The sequence below is a fragment of the Mustelus asterias genome, chromosome 2 (assembly GCF_964213995.1).
Source record: "Mustelus asterias chromosome 2, sMusAst1.hap1.1, whole genome shotgun sequence".
Taxonomy (NCBI): Eukaryota; Metazoa; Chordata; class Chondrichthyes; order Carcharhiniformes; family Triakidae; genus Mustelus; species Mustelus asterias.
Genome location: NC_135802.1, coordinates 25,971,913 through 25,991,379, shown reverse-complemented (window position 1 = coordinate 25,991,379; position 19,467 = coordinate 25,971,913). Strand labels below are relative to the sequence as shown.

The 19,467-nt window shown below is 41.9% G+C and overlaps 1 protein-coding gene across 3 annotated transcripts in view; it reads right to left on the bottom strand.

Moving 5' to 3' along the window:
• Positions 1-1,373: 1,373 nt before the first annotated feature.
• Positions 1,374-19,467, bottom strand: part of dync2i1 (dynein 2 intermediate chain 1) — a 95,083-nt gene continuing 76,989 nt past the window's right edge. For all 3 annotated transcript variants that reach the window (XM_078232585.1, XM_078232595.1, XM_078232606.1), the window contains 7 exons: positions 18,417-18,478; positions 10,827-10,878; positions 9,527-9,584; positions 7,931-8,030; positions 6,788-6,919; positions 4,533-4,756; positions 1,374-3,038 (listed from right to left, as the gene is read on the bottom strand). In XM_078232585.1, coding sequence (XP_078088711.1) covers positions 2,867-3,038; positions 4,533-4,756; positions 6,788-6,919; positions 7,931-8,030; positions 9,527-9,584; positions 10,827-10,878; positions 18,417-18,478 — 800 coding nt within the window. In that variant the 3' untranslated portion in view covers positions 1,374-2,866. The remainder of the gene's footprint in view (positions 3,039-4,532; positions 4,757-6,787; positions 6,920-7,930; positions 8,031-9,526; positions 9,585-10,826; positions 10,879-18,416; positions 18,479-19,467) is intronic.

Genomic DNA, 19,467 nt, shown 5'->3' with positions numbered 1-19,467 from the left:
AGACAGATGCTTCATCTGCCCCCTCAGGTGGAAACAAGAGATCCCAATGCACTATTGCAAAGCGGTGCAGGTGAGTTATTCCCAATGTCCTGCCAAATATTTATCCCAAATCAACATCAGAAAAACAAATTACCTGGGTTTATCACATTGCTATTTATGGGAGCTCACTGCACAGAAATTGGCTGCGTAATTCCTTCATCACAACATGGCTATATGGGATATATTTGGTGGCATTGTGCAAAGGCATTTCATAACACATTTGGTTAATTAGTTGATGCAACAGCATCTTTCCTTTGGTTTGATGTATGATTTGCCTGTTAATTCATGTTTAATTTACATTAGTTCTGACTTGTGTTGCAGTTACAAAAAGTAGAATTTCTTCATTTGGGGGTGTTCAGTAAGTTTGATTATTTTGGTTTACAGGTTCAAAGGGGCCTGCAACACCACTGTGCTAACCAATATCTATCCCTCAATCAACATCGCAAAAAGATGATCTGGTCAGTTCTGCATTGTTATTTGTGGGACGTTACTTGCCGTACGCAAATTGGTTGCCAATTTTCCTATATTGAAGCGGTGACTGCAATTCAAAGTGATTCATTGGTATAAAGCTCTTTGGGATGTCCTATGAAAGGGGATACATAAATGCAGGTCTTTCCACCATTCAAATTCACAGTAAGATCTTCATAAAAAGTCTGAATTATTTTTGTACAACATATGCCACCTATCTGCCCACTCCACCAACCTGTCAATGCTCTTCTGAAGTTCTGCACCAACTTTCTTATGGGGAGGCAGTGGTTTTGTGGTAATGTCACTGGGCTAGTAATCCAGAGACCCAGGTAATGATCTCAGGACCAAGGTTTGAATCTCACCATGGCAGATAGGGATTTGAATCCAAGAACCCTGGAATTAAAAATTTAAAGATGACCACGAATCCATTTCCGATTGTCGTAAAAACCCATCTGGTTCACTAATGCCCTTTAGGGAAGGAAATCTGCTGTCCTTACCTGTTGTGGTCTACAGATGACTCCACACGCACAGAAATGTAGTTGACTCTTAAAAATGCCCTCAGAACTAGGGGTGGCAATAAATGCTGACCTAGTCAGTGATGCCCACATCCCATAATTAATTTTTAAAAAGTGGTCCAAAAAAAGCATATGCTTGCATCTTATTTGTAAGTTATATTCGTTTATTTGAGGCTCATAAGATGCTAGTGGCTCATAGGAAAGTTAAGGTGAGGTGCTGACTGTAACTATCAAAGCAATCTAACTTGCAGCTTTCCCAAACAGTGGAATGCAATAGCAATGCTGCTCGTCCTTAAGGCCTCCAAGGATCACGTTTGCGTGGGTCAGTAAGGAATGCTTCCAAACAATATTAATAGCAGAATAAACTTTATTTTTCTGTAAAGTATTGCTGATTTATATTTAAATTACATGACCAAAGAACAATTCTGGAGCCACAGTCTTTGTCTAAATTAAACAGATTGTAAGAATGGTCCGTTACATATTTGTGTTCACTCACTACGGGGTTGAAATGTACTTTATTATTTACTTGTTCCTCATATACATATACATAACATGCTGTGCTCACAGCATCCATCTTCATGGGTTGACGTTAGCCAACATTACACAGCAGTAACGGGGAAAATTGAAGAAAGCTACATGGTGCAGGGAAATCCCTCAAATTCAAAACTAGAATCATGGAGCATCATGTATAATTACGCTGAACTGAACTCTCAAGGTTTTAGATGGAATCCTGGTGTTGCAAGAAAACGTCCATGTTTAATCTGCATCTACTGTATGTAGTGCAATTTCCTCCCGCGTAGTGGGATCTTCTGGAAAAGGAGCCTAAAGTCAGTGAAAATGCTCCTGTTGTCTCAGTATTTTCTCCTACAGTAAGCTCCCTCTAGATCACTCAATGTATGATCTAAAGTGTAGGTCCACCCTTCTTGCTCAAGCCACTCTTGCCCCATCTACAATTAAGGTGTTATGCTGGCTATAGAAATAGAATTACATGGGGTAAATGCGAGCAATCACAGGATTTTTCTTGCGGTGTCATGTCGAAGAAAATGACATCTTCTGTTAATTCGTTTTTCATTTCCCTGATACAATATATATTTAGAAATAAGTGAGCCCCTGGGTTTAGTTGCAAGGCTACATGTCAACACCGGCAAAATCAGTAACAGAATGAGAATTTTTATCTGCTTAACAAGCTAATTATATGCACTTTTAGAGCAACCTGGGCCAAAGTAAAATGAGGAGAAAATTAATGTTCTAACATTTTACCTTATACCTCACTGTTATATAAAAATGCAGGGAGGTCAGTCAGAAATACATAATTGCTCTGACTAGTAAGTGGGACTCAGCCAAATGACAACAGTGATTGTCACGAGTTATATCACAGTGAGATAAATGCTGTATTCTACAGTTCAACCACATATACATGCCAGCAATCATGACTAACAAAGACAAGAGCTGTTGCCCTTTATTGGCGCTGTAATAAAATCACTGACTGACATTTTATTAGACTTGAACATCTGTAAAGCTTTGAAACCACATCGGTAATATTAACTTATTGATATCCTAATGTTGAGATACAAAAGAGAAGAGGACTATTCCAATACTAGTTTGGCATATTCAGTGAGCCACAAAATAAAAATTGATTTGCATGTCTATATATGGAGAAAACATTTGTACAAAACAAGCGGCTTTATAAATACTTTATATGTCTGATGCACTATAATTAAAATTTATAAATAACTTTTACAAAAAAACAGCTGACTGTACAAAGAGTAGCACATTTACAAAGCAGAAACCTTGGGCAAGCTTTGCGAACTTGTAGAGCCCTTTCCCATAATCTGTACACAATTCTATGCCGTTTTCTCCAGAATATAATGCAATGTTTCCAATTCGTTTAGATGAGGTTCTGACCACTGCTTCATTAGATATTGAATCTCAATTGCTCCAGACTGCTTGGCCAACATGAGGCCTGAAGATGCACTTGGTTTCTCTGGATCACCTAGAGTAGCTATGGCTGTAATCCTGTTAAGGGGGGTGGGGAGAGGAGGGAGGAAGGAATAGATCAATATCTAATGAACAGGGCTTACTTTAAGTACAAGCATCATCAAACATTCCAGAACACACAACAAAATACTGAATCCAATGTGCTGCTAATACATGTTCAGTTTATTTCATCAATAAAAGTAGAAAATGTCTATGCAAGAAAAGACTCAGAAATATTTTTAAAAGTCATTCAATTTTTCTTAAAATTACATCTGCTGCCATTTAACAGTTGAACTGAGATGTTTACTTGCTGCAGTAAAACCTTTGTCACTAGAAAATACAACCTCATGGTTATTAGCATATCACAAAGTGAACAAAGCCACACATGGTAATCAAAGACATCATTACGTGTATGGGAAGAAGTGCGAATATTTCTAATCTTTGCTGTAAAATATTATGATATAAAATTAGAAATAAAATAGGAATTTGGCCAAGTTTAATTAAAATATCTAACCTGGATTTACAGAAGGAAGTGCACAATATTTGCAAACTGGCAAAAACCATAGCTGAAAAAATCTACCCAATCATCGCCCAAAATCTACCCAAAGATGCCCAGCCTGTTGTCTTTCCTGGTGTTTAGGGCCTGAAGGGAGCAGGCACAGAATTTTGCATGGCTGGCTAGCTCCAACTAGTTCCCCAGCTCCATCCATCTTCCAGGTTGGATGAGTGATCGGGCAGTAACAGGGCTATGAACGTGCCAATGACAGCTAGCCAATTGAGCCACTTAAGGCCTAGCTAATGGAGGTTCCAAGAGGAGTCAGGGAAACACTGTGGCTGCCTGGATGCAGCTCCCCAGTGGCAGGCAGGAGGCCAGCAATCCAAGCAGACTTAGATGCCCTCTCTGGTTCCAGCTGCAGCCTACCCTGTGTTGTGCTTCCCCTTAATGGTGACCTAGCTGGTAAGGCAATTCTTTAAAATTAAAGTTTGAGTTGCCCCCTCCCTCTCAAAAACCTAGAAAGGCATCATGCTGCTTCTTCCAGGCTTTCCATTTGTCCTCCGGCTTTGAATGTCCACCTACAGTCCGTAACTGGACAGCGAGCATGCCCTCCAGCCAATGATTGGCTAACGTGAGGAAAATCACAGCTGAATTACTGATCGACACACTGACCCCCAGTTGAGCATGACAATGGAGGCCTGAAGCACACAGAAAATCTTTCCCCTTACCTATGTGGTCTTTTAAAATGAATTGGAACACTGAGGCTTTGATGTTAATTGCGTTTCACAAAGCGTCTCACTCCCATCTCCCAACAATCCCACCTTTACAGGCGGGCGAGATTAGTGGATTGGCGCTTCAAGGGGTAAATTCATGAAATGCATCAATAGGGTGTGTGTTACCTTTGACATTTAAAAGCTACCAAGCACAATCTATCTTCTTGGTGAACAACAATGTAAAGGACATAATGCAGCTTTGCAATGCTTTAGTGACTAGAAACAGAGCTCCAGCTTTTGCGTTGCTGAAGTTACTGTGCTTACCTATCGGGCTGAAGACTCTCCTCTGCGACAGGTGTGGAAACATTTTGCAACAAATCCCACACGTAAATATGAGATGCATTGTCAAGAACAAAAAACATGCCAGGTCGTGTCAACGCCCACAGTACAGCCCGGACTGGTCTGCCCTGAGTGCTTTCACTCCACTGAATAATGGGGCGTTCTGCTGTCACTGAGTGCAGTCTGATTGTTCCGTCTGAACAGCCAACCTGCAAGGCAATGCAACAAATAGCCTTTTAAACCAATCTGACTTTGAAACAAAATCCATGGCCTTTTTGTTAAGGATACATACTGGCAGTTATCATTTTCATGGCCTATGACATCCTTATCTTCAATGACTTAATGTTGATCAAATATCATTAATCCAAGCTCTTTAGATGCATCTTACATGCATCTGCTATAGAGTTTTGATATAAACTCAGTGCAATTCTTTAAATCAAAACAATCTGTAACTTTATGGGACTTCTATCAGGAGGTTTCCACCTGCACAGTGATATTCATGTCTCTTCAATGTGCAAAGCAGTGTTCAGTTTACATTTTACCCAATAAACTAAACAGGACTATTACTGCATATCGAAATGCCAGGCAGGCCACAAGATCACATTACAAAATGCACTATATCAACCGAGTATCCAATGATAAAAGTCCACATTTATGTGCGATATCTGTTAGCTGACATGGTGATAGGGCTTTTCAATGTTATGGTTTGCTAATGTTAGTAACACTATAATTTCAAGAGGTGGGGAACCCATGGACCAGATTTCTGTTCAGCTTGTGCCACAGCATCAATCCAGGCTGACGCCATGCTTAGGAACAGGGTGGCACGGTGGCACAGTGGTTAGCACTGTTCCCTCACAGTGCCAGAGACCCAGGTTCAATTCCGGCCTCGGGTTACTGTCTGTATGGAGTTTGCATGTTCTTCCCGTGTCTGCGTGGGTTTCCTCCGGGTGCTCTGGTTTCCTCCCACAGTCCAAAGATGTGCAGGTTAGGTTGATTGGCCATGCTAAATTGCCCCTTAGTGTCCCAAGATGTGTAAATTAGGGGGATTAGTGGGGTAAATTGTGGATAGAGCTGTGAAGAAGGCCTATGTGTTAGCTTTAGAGCCGTGGGGTTATGCTGCAACTGTACAGGACCTTGGTGAGACCACATTTGGAATATTGTGTGCAGTTCTGGTCACCTCACTATAAGAAGGATGTGGAAGCGCTGGAAAGAGTGCAGAGGAGATTTACCAGGATGCTGCCTGGTTTGGAGGGTAGGTCTTATGAGGAAAGGTTGAGGGAGCTAGGGCTGTTCTCTCTGGAGCGGAGGAGGCTGAGGGGAGACTTAATAGAGGTTTATAAAATGATGAAGGGGATAGATAGAGTGAACGTTCAAAGACTATTTCCTTGGGTGGATGGAGCTATTACAAGGGGGCATAACTATAGGGTTCGTGGTGGGAGATATAGGAAGGATATCAGAGGTAGGTTCTTTACGCAGAGAGTGGTTGGGGTGTGGAATGGACTGCCTGCAGTGATAGTGGAGTTAGACACTTTAGGAACATTTAAGTGGTTATTGGATAGGCACATGGAGCATACCAGGATGATAGGGAGTGGGATAGCTTGATCTTGGTTTCAGATAAAGCTCGGCACAACATCATGGGCCGAAGGGCCTGTTCTGTGCTGTACTGTTCTATGTTCTATGTAAATATGTGGGGTTATGGGGATAGGTCCTGGGTGGGATTGTCGGTGCAGGCTCGATGGGCTGAATAGCCTCCTTCTGCACTGTTGGGATTCTATGGATTCTATTCTATTCTATGGAACAGGCTTGTTTATTGCCAACAGCAGAGTTTGAATATAAGTTGGGAATAAGAAGTAAGGCCGACTTTTCTTGCCACAGCCCAAGGAGACCGAAGCCAGCAGAGACTGCTGGTACATTGCAAGTTGGGTTCCGAACCCTTGCAGTAGGAAAATAATTTTAAAAAGTCACAATTCCCATTCCTAATTGCCTTCCCAATGAGAGCTACAGAGGCAGAACTTTAATAAAGCCAGGATCAGATTCCACTGTGATACCTGCAATGGTAGAAGATTGGCAATACTTACTGTGCTGCCTCACTCATACCTGAATGCAGTACCGAATCCTAACAAATGTCAATGATACAGGAGTGAGAAAAAATGAACATTCTTTGTTACTGGTCAAGCTAAAGGAAATAGGGATAAGTAAAGCATTTAAGTAAATCATATCCGTACTGATAAAATCCTTACCAGGAACAGTGTTTTTCCAAAATGACAAAAGTCAATGCAAGTGACTTGAACTGGTCTGGCACCATTTATCTGAGGTTTGTACAGCTTTGGAGCAGCTTGCAAGCCATGACGCGTACCGTGGCTCACAAGGCCCTAATAACAGAATAGAAATGAATATTTCAAGTACGTTACAACTAGCATTGTTTTTACAATTAGTGTTTTAAAGATCAAACACAAGGAAAATAGATAAAAATGAACAGGGAAAAAGAGTAGAATCTCTTCACGGTGAATCTTCCAGGAGATACAGTGGCCATGAATTAACGCATAGACGTAGTTGTATTGCTGCTGGACTAGTATTCCAGAGATCCAGGGTCATGCTCTGGGGACCTGGGTTCAAATCCCACCATGGCAGATGGTGAAATTTAAACTCAATGAAAATCTGAAATTAAAAGTCTAATGATGACCGCGAAACCATGGTTCAGTAATGTCCTTTCGGGAAAGAAATCTGCCATCCTTCCCTGGCCTGGCCTACATGTGACTCCAGATCCACAGCAATGTGGTTGACTCCTAAATGCCCTTAGGGATAGACAATAAATGCTGGCCTAGCCAGCGATGGCCACATCCCATAAATGAATATAAAAGATAAAAATAAATAAAACAAAAACCAACACTAGATCTTCTAAACCTGTTCAACACTAAAGTATAATGAAATTATTTTTTCTCTTTCATATTTTGTACTTTAATCTGTTCTAACTTATTTTTAACGCAAAGTCAACATAATGGAGCATAAATAAAACCATGGTATCCAGAGGGTCAATAGAAACAGAATATATTGGAAATACTCAGCAGGTCAGGCAACAGCTATGGAGAGAGAAACTGGGTTGTTTCAGGTCTGTGACCTTTCAACAAAACTGGGAGAAGTTAGAAATGTAGTCGGCTTCGAGCAAGGTGGAGTGGGACAAGAGCAAAAGGAAGGACCATGATAGGATAGAAGATAGGAGAGATTGGAGACATGAGTTAGTTTCCCAGAGCCAAAGGGAATAGTGATGGGACAAGAAATGGAACAAAGAAAGTGTCTGGAGCAGGTGTACAGCTGTTTGAAAGCAATAAATAAAGAGTGTTTTCATAGGGAACAAAAAAGGTTTTTCTTTTGCTACTACTCACAATATCTGTTCCAATGAAGAAATGATTAGGATCAGAAGGCAGAAACCTGATACTGAGAGTTTGAGGAGGTCCCAGCTGCATAAGATTTCTTGGAAAAAAACTGATCAAAACACAACAGAAAAATAGTATCAATAAATTGAACTGAAAGATGTGGACTATGATTAAAACATCCCATCTAGCGTATAGTTAGATTCCTTGATTGTGAATTGGTACACGGACAATTCCACAATGGAACAAGCTGCCAAACGGAATAGTCACAGCCCCATCATTTGAGATCTTCAAGACCATCTTTAGATTACTTCCATTTAAAAGTTTTCATTGTCAGGATGGCCATTTTTAAAAATTCATTTGTGGAACATGGGCATCGCTGGCTGGCCAGCACTTATTGCCCATCCCAAGTTGCCCTTGAGAAGGTGGTGGTGAGCCACCTTCTTGAATCGCTGCAGTCCACGTGCTGTGGGTTGACCAACAATGTCGTTAGGGAGGGAATTCCAGGATTTTGACCGAACGACTGTGAGGAAAGTGGCTTGGAGAGGAACTTGCGGGTGGTGCTGTCTAAAGATCTTTGGTGAATTGCTGCAGTGCATCTTGTAGATACCGAGCGTCAATGGTGGAGGGAGTGGATGTTTGTGGGATGTGGTGCCAGTCAAGCTTTGTCCTGGATGGTGTCAAGTTTCTTGAGTGTTGTTGGAGCTACACCCATCCAGTCAACTGGGGAGTATTCCATCACACTCCTGACTTGTGCCTTGTAGATGGTGGACAGGCTTTGGGGAGTCAGGAGGTGAGTTACTTGCTGCAGTATTCCTAGCCCCTGTAGCCACTACCATTTCAACAGGTCATACCTGTTTAGCTAGCACTCCCGATGTAAATGTTGCTGGAATATGAATATTAGTCCATGATGTTGACACAACGCAGAAGGGCAGACTCAAAGGCTGTCAGCAAACAACTATTTCATGACACAGCACCAATGAATAGCGTGAATCAAGTCCAAAGTGGTAGAATTAAATGCATGCAGTAGCTTATTCCCAGAGATACAAATGCACAACCATTTCAGAAATGTTTTAATGCCCCACATAACATGTTTTCTTATTTTTAAAAGCAAAACAAGCCAAAAAAAACTCTAGTTTATACTGAACAGAATAAAGGGGCAACAAAAACCAAATTACATGCACATGCTCTAAAAATAACTAAGACAATTCGAAGTCACAAATAGGGCAGAATCTGTAATTAGTACAGTTTTAATAAACAATAGAGGTTTCGAGCTCAGAAACAAGCAGTTAGGCTCACTGTTTCTGTGCCAGCTTCCCGCTAGAATAACAGGCGGCAGGCAGACAAAGTTTACAAGTGGCCAAATTTAGCATTTCCCTTGAAGATGAAATGCCCCATATCAGCTCAATTTCATTCCCGCCAAGGCCATTTTAAATAGGCTTTTTCCAATTAAGGCTTGGGAAAGGGATGCAAATTTAAAATTGGCATGTCCTGTCTGCGCTTTGGGATTCAGCAGGCCTCAGTCATGTACAGAGCTGATAGTATACAGCAAGATCAGCCCACAACTGCCAGTGTGCATCATCATACAATCAGCACCTCCAAACCGACCTGTTCACGTCAATAGAAGAACTGTGGATCAATTTTATCTTCCCACCAGGGATTAGACCTGGAAAAACAGAAAAAATGAAAAGACATTTAACACACCTGAACTGCCAATGGTATCAACATGACAAAGCCAAAACTACCCATGAGTGTAGAATTATTCTGTAGAGCCAAGATAAAACATGGTTTCTTTTCTTCACATCAACTTTTTTCCTTAAATCCGTCTCTTTTGTTTCCCCATCCTAGCTTATAACAAGTAAAAAGGCTTCATGGGCTTTTTGTTCCAGAAATAACATCCATCCATTCTGCTGCCTCTATTCTTCTCATCCTTCTCATTGTCCACATAGACATTCCCCAGCCTGAATTCATCCCTCTCTCTTTCACTTTTATCCCATTTGGCCGTCTTACTCTCTTCAATTTCAAAGTAAGTGTGTCACCTGTGGAATTCGCAAAGGGTGCCAGGGAACGTAATTCAGCCATTAGAAGTTTAAACACTCGAGTCAATTACAGCTCATACGTCTACACCAAGACTTCCGTAAGGTGCTGACATTCAACATTGACTTAAGTCCAGACTTTGCTGCCCTTGACACCGGATGACTCAAGTCACCTTTTCCATCAAGTCCCTCCATGACCTCACTTAACCAACTTCAGTGATCTCCTGTGGTCATGCATTTTTCTAAGCAATGCACACTCTCCGGCAATAGTCCTCTTGTTCTTTACTCCAACACAAGTGCCAAAACTTTCAGGCTCTATGCTCTCCTTGTTCCAACCACCCAGGCAACTCACTTCCCATTTTCAAAAGATCTTCTCAAAATCCTTCTTTCGGACCATACCTTGCCTTCCTCAACCTTTCCCATTTTTCCTTTTGCTCAGTAACCATCTGGTCTTCCTTAACAAAAGAATGCATGTATTTATAAAGCACTTCTTGTGATCCCAGAGTGCCCCATAGCACTTCGCAGCCAATGAATTACTTTCAAAGTTGTTTTTTGTAAAGCAAACTCAGCAAGCCATCTACACAAAACAGGATCCCACAAATAGCAATGGGATAAATGATTTTTTCATCTGTTTATGATTATGCCATTTGAGAGGTAAATGTTAATGCTTATTTATGGAACAGTGCCATGGGATCTTTCCTTAGTTCAAGGTCTTATATAAAAGAGAAGCACCCCCTTTGCACTATACTGAAGTGTAATCCTGGAACGGTTCTAACTCAGAAAGTGAGAGATCTAAAACAGGACCAGGACTGGCATTTCAGTCCAATTTTCTGTTTAATCATTTTTCCTTCTGCCCCATATTTCATACATACCCAAATCAGTCAAAGAACCAGCAAGATCTGCCTTTTGGAGTTCAACCACTACCTGAAAGAACAAATCATTTAAATTATATAGCACTTTTCACTGGCTCAGCAACAACTCTCAAGCTGCTTCGTGGCAGTGTTACCAAACTAAATTTAGCACTATGCCTCAAACATCTTTTTAGGACAGATGACAAAGCCTTAGTCAAATAGGTAGGCTTTAAGGAGGAGAAAAAGAGAGATAGGGAAGATTACAGCAAGAATTCCAGAGCTTAGGGGCCAGTCAGCATTTCACAGCCGATTAAGTACTGCGAAAGAGTTGGCATTTACTTGTGGCCTTTCCTGTAACCTGTTTACTGACCCTCCCACTCGCCCTTTCCTCCTTTGATCCTCCCACTCACAGCTGCTCTCACTCCCTTCCACACACTGCCCGTATCTTGAGCCCCCTCACTCACGGTGAGCCGGTGGGGGGCCGGGGGCGCGAGCAGGAGATAAGTAAAAAGAGTAACTTATTAAGAGTTAGTAAGTTATTAAAAATATTAGTTTTTATATTATTTTATATTGAAAACAACACTATATTTCACAAATTTAGACCTGAAAATCTCAACAGCACACTCTTTGTTCATTTCCATCCAAGAGCTCCCCTATAACTTATAGGATCTTGAGGACTGTTTCACTTCTAGAACATAGAACATTACAACGCAGTACAGGCCCTTCGGCCTTCGATGTTGCGCCGACCAGTGAAACCGATCTAAAGCCCATCTAACCTAGACTATTCCAATATCATCCATATGTTTATCCAATGACCATTTAAATGCCCTTAATGTTGGCGAGTCCACTACTGCTGCAGGCAGGGCATTCCACGCCCTTACCACTCTCTGAGTGAAGAACCTACCTCTGACATCTGTCCTATATCTCTCACCCCTCAATTTAAAGCTATGTCCCCTCGTGCTAGCTATCACCATCTGAGGAAAAAGGCTCTCACTATGCACTCTATCTAATCCTCTGATCATCTTGTATGCCTCTATTAAGTCACCTCTTAACCTTCTTCTCTCTAACGAAAACAACCTCAACTCCCTCAGCCTTTCCTCATAAGACCTTCCCACCATACCAGGCAACATCCTAGTAAATCTCCTCTGCACCCTTTCCAATGCTTCCACATCCTTCCTATAATGCGGTGACCAGAACTGTATGCAATACTCCAAGAGCGGCCGCACCAGAGTTTTGTACAGCTGCAACATGACCTCTTGGTTCCAAAACTCAATCCCTCTACCAATAAAAGCTAACACTCCGTACGCCTTCTTAACAACCCTATCAACCTGGGTGCCAACTTTCAGGAATCTATACACATGGACACCAAGATCTCTCTGTTCATCCACACTACCAAGTATCTTACCATTTGCCCAGTACTCTGTAATCCTGTTACTCCTTCCAAAGTGAATCACCTCACACTTTTCCGCATTGAACTCCATTTGCCACCTCTCAGCCCAGCACTGCAGCTTATCTATGTCCCTCTGTAACCTGCAACAATCTTCCGCACTGTCCACAACTCCACCGACTTTAGTGTCATCCGCAAATTTACTAACCCATCCTTCTACGCCCTCATCCAGGTCATTTATAAAAATGACAAACAGCAGCAGCACCAAAACAGATCCTTGCGGTACACCACTAGTAACTGAACTCCAGGATGAACATTTCCCATCAACCACCACCCTCTGTCTTCTACAGCTAGCCAATTCCTGATCCAAACCGCTAAATCACCCTCAATCCCATGCCTCCGTATCTTCTGCAATAGCTTACCGTGGGGAACCTTATCAAACGCTTTACTGAAATCCATCTACACCACATCAACTGCTTTACCCTCATCCACCTCTTTGGTCACCTTCTCAAAGAACTCAATAAAGGTTTGTGAAGCACGACCTACCCTTCACAAAACCGTGTTGACTATCCCTAATCAAATTATTCCTTTCTAGATTTTCCTTTCTATTCCTTCCTATCTCTTATAATCCTTTCCAAAACTTTGCCCACAACAGAAGTAAGGCTCACTGGTCTATAATTACCAGGGTTGTCTCTACTCCCCTTCTTGAACAAGGGGACAACATTTGCGATCCTCCAGTCTTCTGGCACTATTCCTGTAGACAATGACGACATAAAGATCAAAGCCAAAGGCTCTGCAATCTCCTCTCTAGCCTCCCAGAGAATCCTGGGATAAATCCCATCCAGCCCAGGGGACTTATCTATTTTCACACTTTCCAGAATTGCTAACACCTCCTCCTTATTAACCTCAATCCCATCTAGTCCAATAGCCTGTATCTCAGTATTCTCCTCGACAACATTGTCTTTTTCTTGCGTGAATACTGACGAAAAATATTCATTTAGCACCTCTCCTATCTCTTCAGGCTCCACGCACAAGTTCCCACTACTGTCCTTGACTGGCCCTAATCTTACCCTTGTCATTCTTTTATTCCTGACATACCTATAGAAAGCTTTAGGGTTTTCCTTGATCCTACCTGCCAAAGACTTCTCATGTCCCCTCCTGGCTCTTCTTAACTCTCTCTTTAGGTCCTTCCTGGCTAACTTGTAACTCTCAAGTGCCCTAACTGAGCCTTCACGTCTCATCTGAACACAAGTCTCCTTCTTCCTCTTCACAAGAGATTCAACTTGTTTAGTAAACCACGGTTCCCTCACTCGACCACTTCCTCCCTGCCTGACAGGTACATAGTTATCAAGGACAAAATCTAGTTGTGCCATAGCTCTTAGGAATTCATTTTGATTTTATTCATTTATGGGAATTCGGCATCACTGGCTAGCTTTATTGCTCATCTATAATTGCCCCTGAGAGGGTGGTGGTGAGTTGCCTTCTTGAACCACTGCAGTCCCTGTAGTGTAAGAAGGGGAGGCAATGGTCTAGTGGTATTATCACTAGACGATAATCCAGAAACTCAGTTCTGGGGACCCGGGTTCGAATCCAGCCATGGCAAATGGTAGAATTTGAATTCAATAAAAGAAATCTGGAATTAAGAATCTACTGATGACTATGAAACCACTGTCAATTGTCAGAAAAACCCATCTGGTTCAGTAATGTCTTTTAGGGAAGGAAATCTGCCATCCTTACCTGGTTTGGCCTACAGGTGACTCCAGAACTACAGCAATGTGGTTGACTCCCAACTGCCTTTCGGCAACTGGGGATGAGCAATAAATGCTGGCCAGCCAGCGACGCCCATATCCCACAAATGAATTGTAAAAATGCACATCCACAGTGCTGTTAAGGAGGGAGTTCCAGGAGTTTGGCCTAGCTACAGTGAAGAAACACAATATATTTCCAAGTCAGGGTGGTGAGTGGTTTGGTGTTAGACCTCCAGCTGGTGGTGATCCCATTTATCTTTTACCCTTGTCCTTCTAGATGGTAGTGGTTGTGGGTTTGGAAGGTCCTCTGAAGACTGTCCTGGAATTACATGCTAAAGTCCTGGATGCATCCCGAATCAATGGCCTTCTGATTTAAAAGGCAACAATGCTGCAACTAAGCCAAAGTTGAAGATAATCATACAGTGGAAAAGCTTGACGGACTCATGATGCACTTTCAGTGTTAACTGAAAAGAAATTCTGATCTCTCAATATTAGCCTATCCTCTCAGATGCTTTGGGATAATTGTAACCCCGAAAACAGTGGGTTTGGTTAGGAAGTTAAAATGTTAAAAATTTAAAGCACAATCTCAACCTTCAATGAGTCTGCCCACTTCTGGTTTGCACAGAGGAAGGGAAGGGTTACCAATCTGTTTTGAGAAGACTGATCCCCCAAATAGACATTTTAATGATGCTGCAAACCACAGATTGTATCTCCATTCTGTGGCTGAGCCTCAGGAAACCCGATACCTGATGGAAAATGAGAACTGCTGGATGGACTAGACAAGTTCCTTTCCAGCACTGCTTCAAACTAGAAGGAACTTGCTAATCTCCCGATTCGAACTTTCCAAGTCCTGACTCATCTTTCCAGCTCCTCTGATATCTCAAATCCCCCTGTCCACAACCTCTCTTCCATCCACAATGTCCCCAAGGCCACTTAATCACCCACTCTACCTGGGGCATTTTTGCTCTTCCACATTCCATCCAAACCCACAATCGCTCTCTCTTGCACATTTCCAGCCCTTTGCTGCAGCCTACCAGTGCAGGTATTTGGAGAATATTAAAACTGACAAGACCGTGGAGTTTGGACTCTAAGGAATCCAGTAACACCGTTTCTTCTGGATTTCCCAGCCATATCTCCACCCACTCTCAGATTGTGCCCCCGCACACATCGAGGCCCAATACACATATTTTTGATTCGAAACTACATTTTCTATATTCTACATTAGAATTCTTTTCTTATCCAGTCAATTTGCATTTCAAGAAAAAAATGTTCTTCACATTGATAAACATTGTTGAATCACTGGCTTTCAAAGCTATTTCTCAACAAATAAGTTTATTTATTATTGTCACAAGTAGGCTTACATTAACACTGCAATGAAGTTACTGCGAAAATCCCCAAGTCGCCACACTCCGGCGCCTATTCGGGTACACTGAGGGAGAATTTAGCATGGCCAATGCACCTAACCAGCACGTCTTTCAGATTGTGGGAGGAAACCGGAGCACCCGAAGGAAACCCACACAGACACGGTGAGAACATGCAGACTCCGCACAGACTGTGACCCAAGCCGTAAATCGAACCCAAGTCCCTGGCACTGTGAGGCAGCAGTGCTAACCATTGTACCACCGTGCCGCCTATTGAGAATAATTAGACAAAAACAGCTAGTTATTCAGACTATTCTTCCACAATATTTTGTTTCCTCAGTTCTCACTGGCTTATTTTTTGCTACAGGTACAAACTCTGTTTGTCAAGTCACTGTATCCTCTACAACCATTTTATCTTTTTGAAAAATCCTTTCTAAACATTAAGAGATATATTAAGAGACTGTGTGGAGTTTGCACATTCTCCTCGTGTCTGCATGGGTTTCCTCCGGGTGCTCCGGTTTCCTCCCACAGTCCAAAGATGTGCGGGTTAGGTTGATTGGCTGTGCTAAAATTGCCCCTTAGTGTCCTGATATGTGCAGGTTAGAGGGATTAGCGGGTGAATATGGGGGTAGGGCCTGGGTGGGATTGTGGTCGGTACAGACTCGATGGGCCAAATGGCCTCTTTCTGCACTGTAGGGTTTCTATGAATTCTATGAAAGAGATATGTTGCACCTCAGAACAACTGCTGAATTTTTAAAATTAATTAACTGAGTGAACAACTTAAAATATTATGAAATAATTGTCTCATAGTTTGTGAGTTAGATCTGCAACAATGATTTTTGTCTTTTTTCATTATTAGCTGTCAGGGCCTTTATGACACTGAGAAGGTTGCCTTTACTGTTCCCAGTCGCCCTAAGTGATTGGAGGACATTCTCCTTGAACTATTGAAGTTTGTGTGCTCCCATATGACGCTGGGCAAAGAATCTCATATTGCTTGGTCAGAATGCTTAAATAACAAATGTGTAAATAACAGCATGGTGAGAGATTTGGAAGGGAACCTAGAGATTTAATTTATACATTATTTCATTATTCTTGGATATAGAAGTTAGAGATGACAGCTGCTGCTGAAGTAAACTTGGCGAGTTTTCTACAGTGCATACTGAACATAGTCGAGTGGCTGGGTAAGTGTATGCTGGGTTGAGTGGCAGAGCCCTCTGCCCTGGATAGTGTTAAATTTCTTCAGTATTGTTGCAGTGCGATGAATCATCTAGTTTAACCCCACTCTCCAGCTCACTTTCCACGTACTCTTAAATATTCCTCTTCTTCAAGGAATTATCTAATTTCTTTTTCATAAATAATGGACTAAACCATGTTTCACACTCGTGTACCATTCTTCAATTATCGTCCGAATATTCATGAATCGCAAACTTGCTCTCCAACTTATTTTCTTTCCAAATTGAAAGTAAACTAGGTTACAGCGAAAGCACTTTTTTGAAAAAACAGTGAAGGTCACCCAGAGTGTGGTACCACAGCCACATTTTAAGGACTAGTCAGTCTAAACAATGCACCAAAATCAAAGCCTAGGTTCATATAAACACCAGCGTACAGCTGACAGCTCATTAAAAGAGCTGTAAACATCATAAACGATTTATAATGTGACTCACGCAATAGCAAAGATCAAAATAATGGTTAGAGGAAAACGTCTCTTGGGAAGCATGGGAAATTGGTTCAAAGCTTACATAGCTAGTGCAACAATTATTTACAGTGAGCGGATGGCATTAACCAATTCCAAGAAATTAGATTTTAATTACCTATTAAGATTTAAAGTAATTACCACATAATACAGCAATTTGACAGATTGTAAAACTTTAGATTACTTTAGCACTGAAATGACTCACTACCAAAATAACTTGGGGAAAAGTATTAGAGGTGTCCTTCCAAAAACTATGGCCAGAATACTCTGGCCATTCACGCTCCGCCACCGCTGCCAGCAAGGATGGAGAATTTGGCACTCAGCCAAATCTCCATTCACTTCAGCGGGATCAGAGAATCCTGCTGGTGTGAACAGCCAGAGAATCCCACCCATTATTATATCCTCAGAAAAATGCTTTTGATTGATTCAAGAACAGAAGTTTTCTTTCAATCCCATCACAAAGATATTTAGTGAAGGTGGTGGCCTAGTGGTATTATCGCTAGACTATTATTCCAGAAACTCAAAGCCAATGTTCTGGGGACTCAGGTTTGAATCCCACCACAGCAGATGGTGGAATTTGAATTTAATAAAAAAATATCTGGAATTAAGAATCTACTGATGACCACGAAACCATTGTCGAAAAAACCCACCTGGTTCACTAATCTCACTGGAGCGACGGAGGTTGAGGGGAGACCTGATAGAAGTCTACAAGATTATGAGAGGCATGGACAGAGTGGATAGTCAGAAGCTTTTTCCCAGGGTGGAAGAGTCAATTACTAGGGGGGATAGGTTTAAGGTGCGAGGGGCAAGGTTTAAAGGAGATGTACGAGGCAGATTTTTTACACAGAGAGTAGTGGGTGTCTGGAACTCGTTGCCAGGGGAGGTAGTGGAAGCGGATACGGTAGTGACTTTTAAGGGGTGTCTTGATAAGTGCATGAATAGGATGGGAATAGAGGGATATGGTCCCCGGAAGGGTAGGGGGTTTTAGGTAAGTTGGGCAGCATGGTCGGTGCAGGCTTGGAGGGCCGAAGGGCCTGTTCCTGTGCTGTAATTTTCTTTGTTCTTTGTAATGTCCTTTAGGGAAGGAAATCTGCCATCCTTACCTGTTCTCGCCTACATGTGACCCCAGAGCCACAGCAATGTGGTTGACTCTCGACTACGCTCAGGCAACTAGGGATGGGCAATAATTGCTGGCCAGCCTGAGACGCCCATGCCCCACAGATGAATAAAAAAATATTCTGATGCAAACAGAACAGTTCTCAGCTAATTATTCATGTGCTTATCACCAACTGAGTCACAAAACTGCAGAAACTTCACTGGACGAGACGATGAAAAGACTAATTTATTTACTTCTGTTAACTAATCCAATCTAAAATATAAATTATATTGATCTTCATGTGGAGTTACACGACTTGTGCTTACCCACAGATTAAGTAAACCACTTTCGTCGAGTGTTGCGAGCTGAAACGACAGTCCTGAACATCCTGAGGTAGAAAAAAAGAAAATCTTTAAAAACTGAAGTGCAAAAATTATAATTGCTAACTACAAGACCATAAGACTTAGAAGCAGAATTAGGCCACTCGGCCCGTCAAGTCTGCTCTGCCATTCAATCATGGCTGATATTTTTCTTATCCCCATTCTCCTGCCTTTTCTCTATAACCTCTGATCCCCTTATTAATCAAGAACCTATCTATCTCTGTCTTAAAGACACTCAATGACCTGGCCTCCACAGCCCTCTGTGGCAACGAGTTCCACAGGTTCACCAAACTCTGGCTGAAGAAATTCCTCCTCATTTCTGTTTTAAAGGATCGTCCCTTCAGTATTATCCCAATAAATCTCAAATATTTTGATTTCTACCTCTTAAACATATTGCACAAAATTTCTAATCTTTAGAATTGCATTTTTACAGGGTAGTCACCGTTGTAATATAGGAAACATGGTAGCCAATTTGTGCTCCCACAACAGCAATGTGATAATGGTCAGATAATCTGTTTTATTGTTGAGATGCTGACTGAAATAAATATTGGCCAGTACAAAAGAATAGCTCCAATGCTCTTCATTGAAATAAAGCCATGGGATCTTTTACACCCACCTGATAAGCTTAACATCTCAGCTGAAAGATGGCAACGCCAACAGTTCAGCACTCCTCCAGCACAGAACTCGTGTGTCCACCTTGAGTTTTGAATTCAAGTGATGGAGTGGATCTCAAACCCACCTGATTTCCAAGGTGACAGCGTTACCAACTGAGCCACTGCTGACATAAACATGGTGTTCGACCCACATTTTCCGACAGCCAAGTCATCAAATGAAAGTGCCAATCAGCAGGCAAGATCTTTGCCAATGGGAGGAATGGTAAAAACACAGCACAATGATTTGGCAAAGTTACTGTGCTCTTCATTTGTAGCTCCAAGCAGGCGATTACAGAATGCAAAAACAGAAGCTAGGCAGGGGTAATTTGCCTGCTGCATTGGCC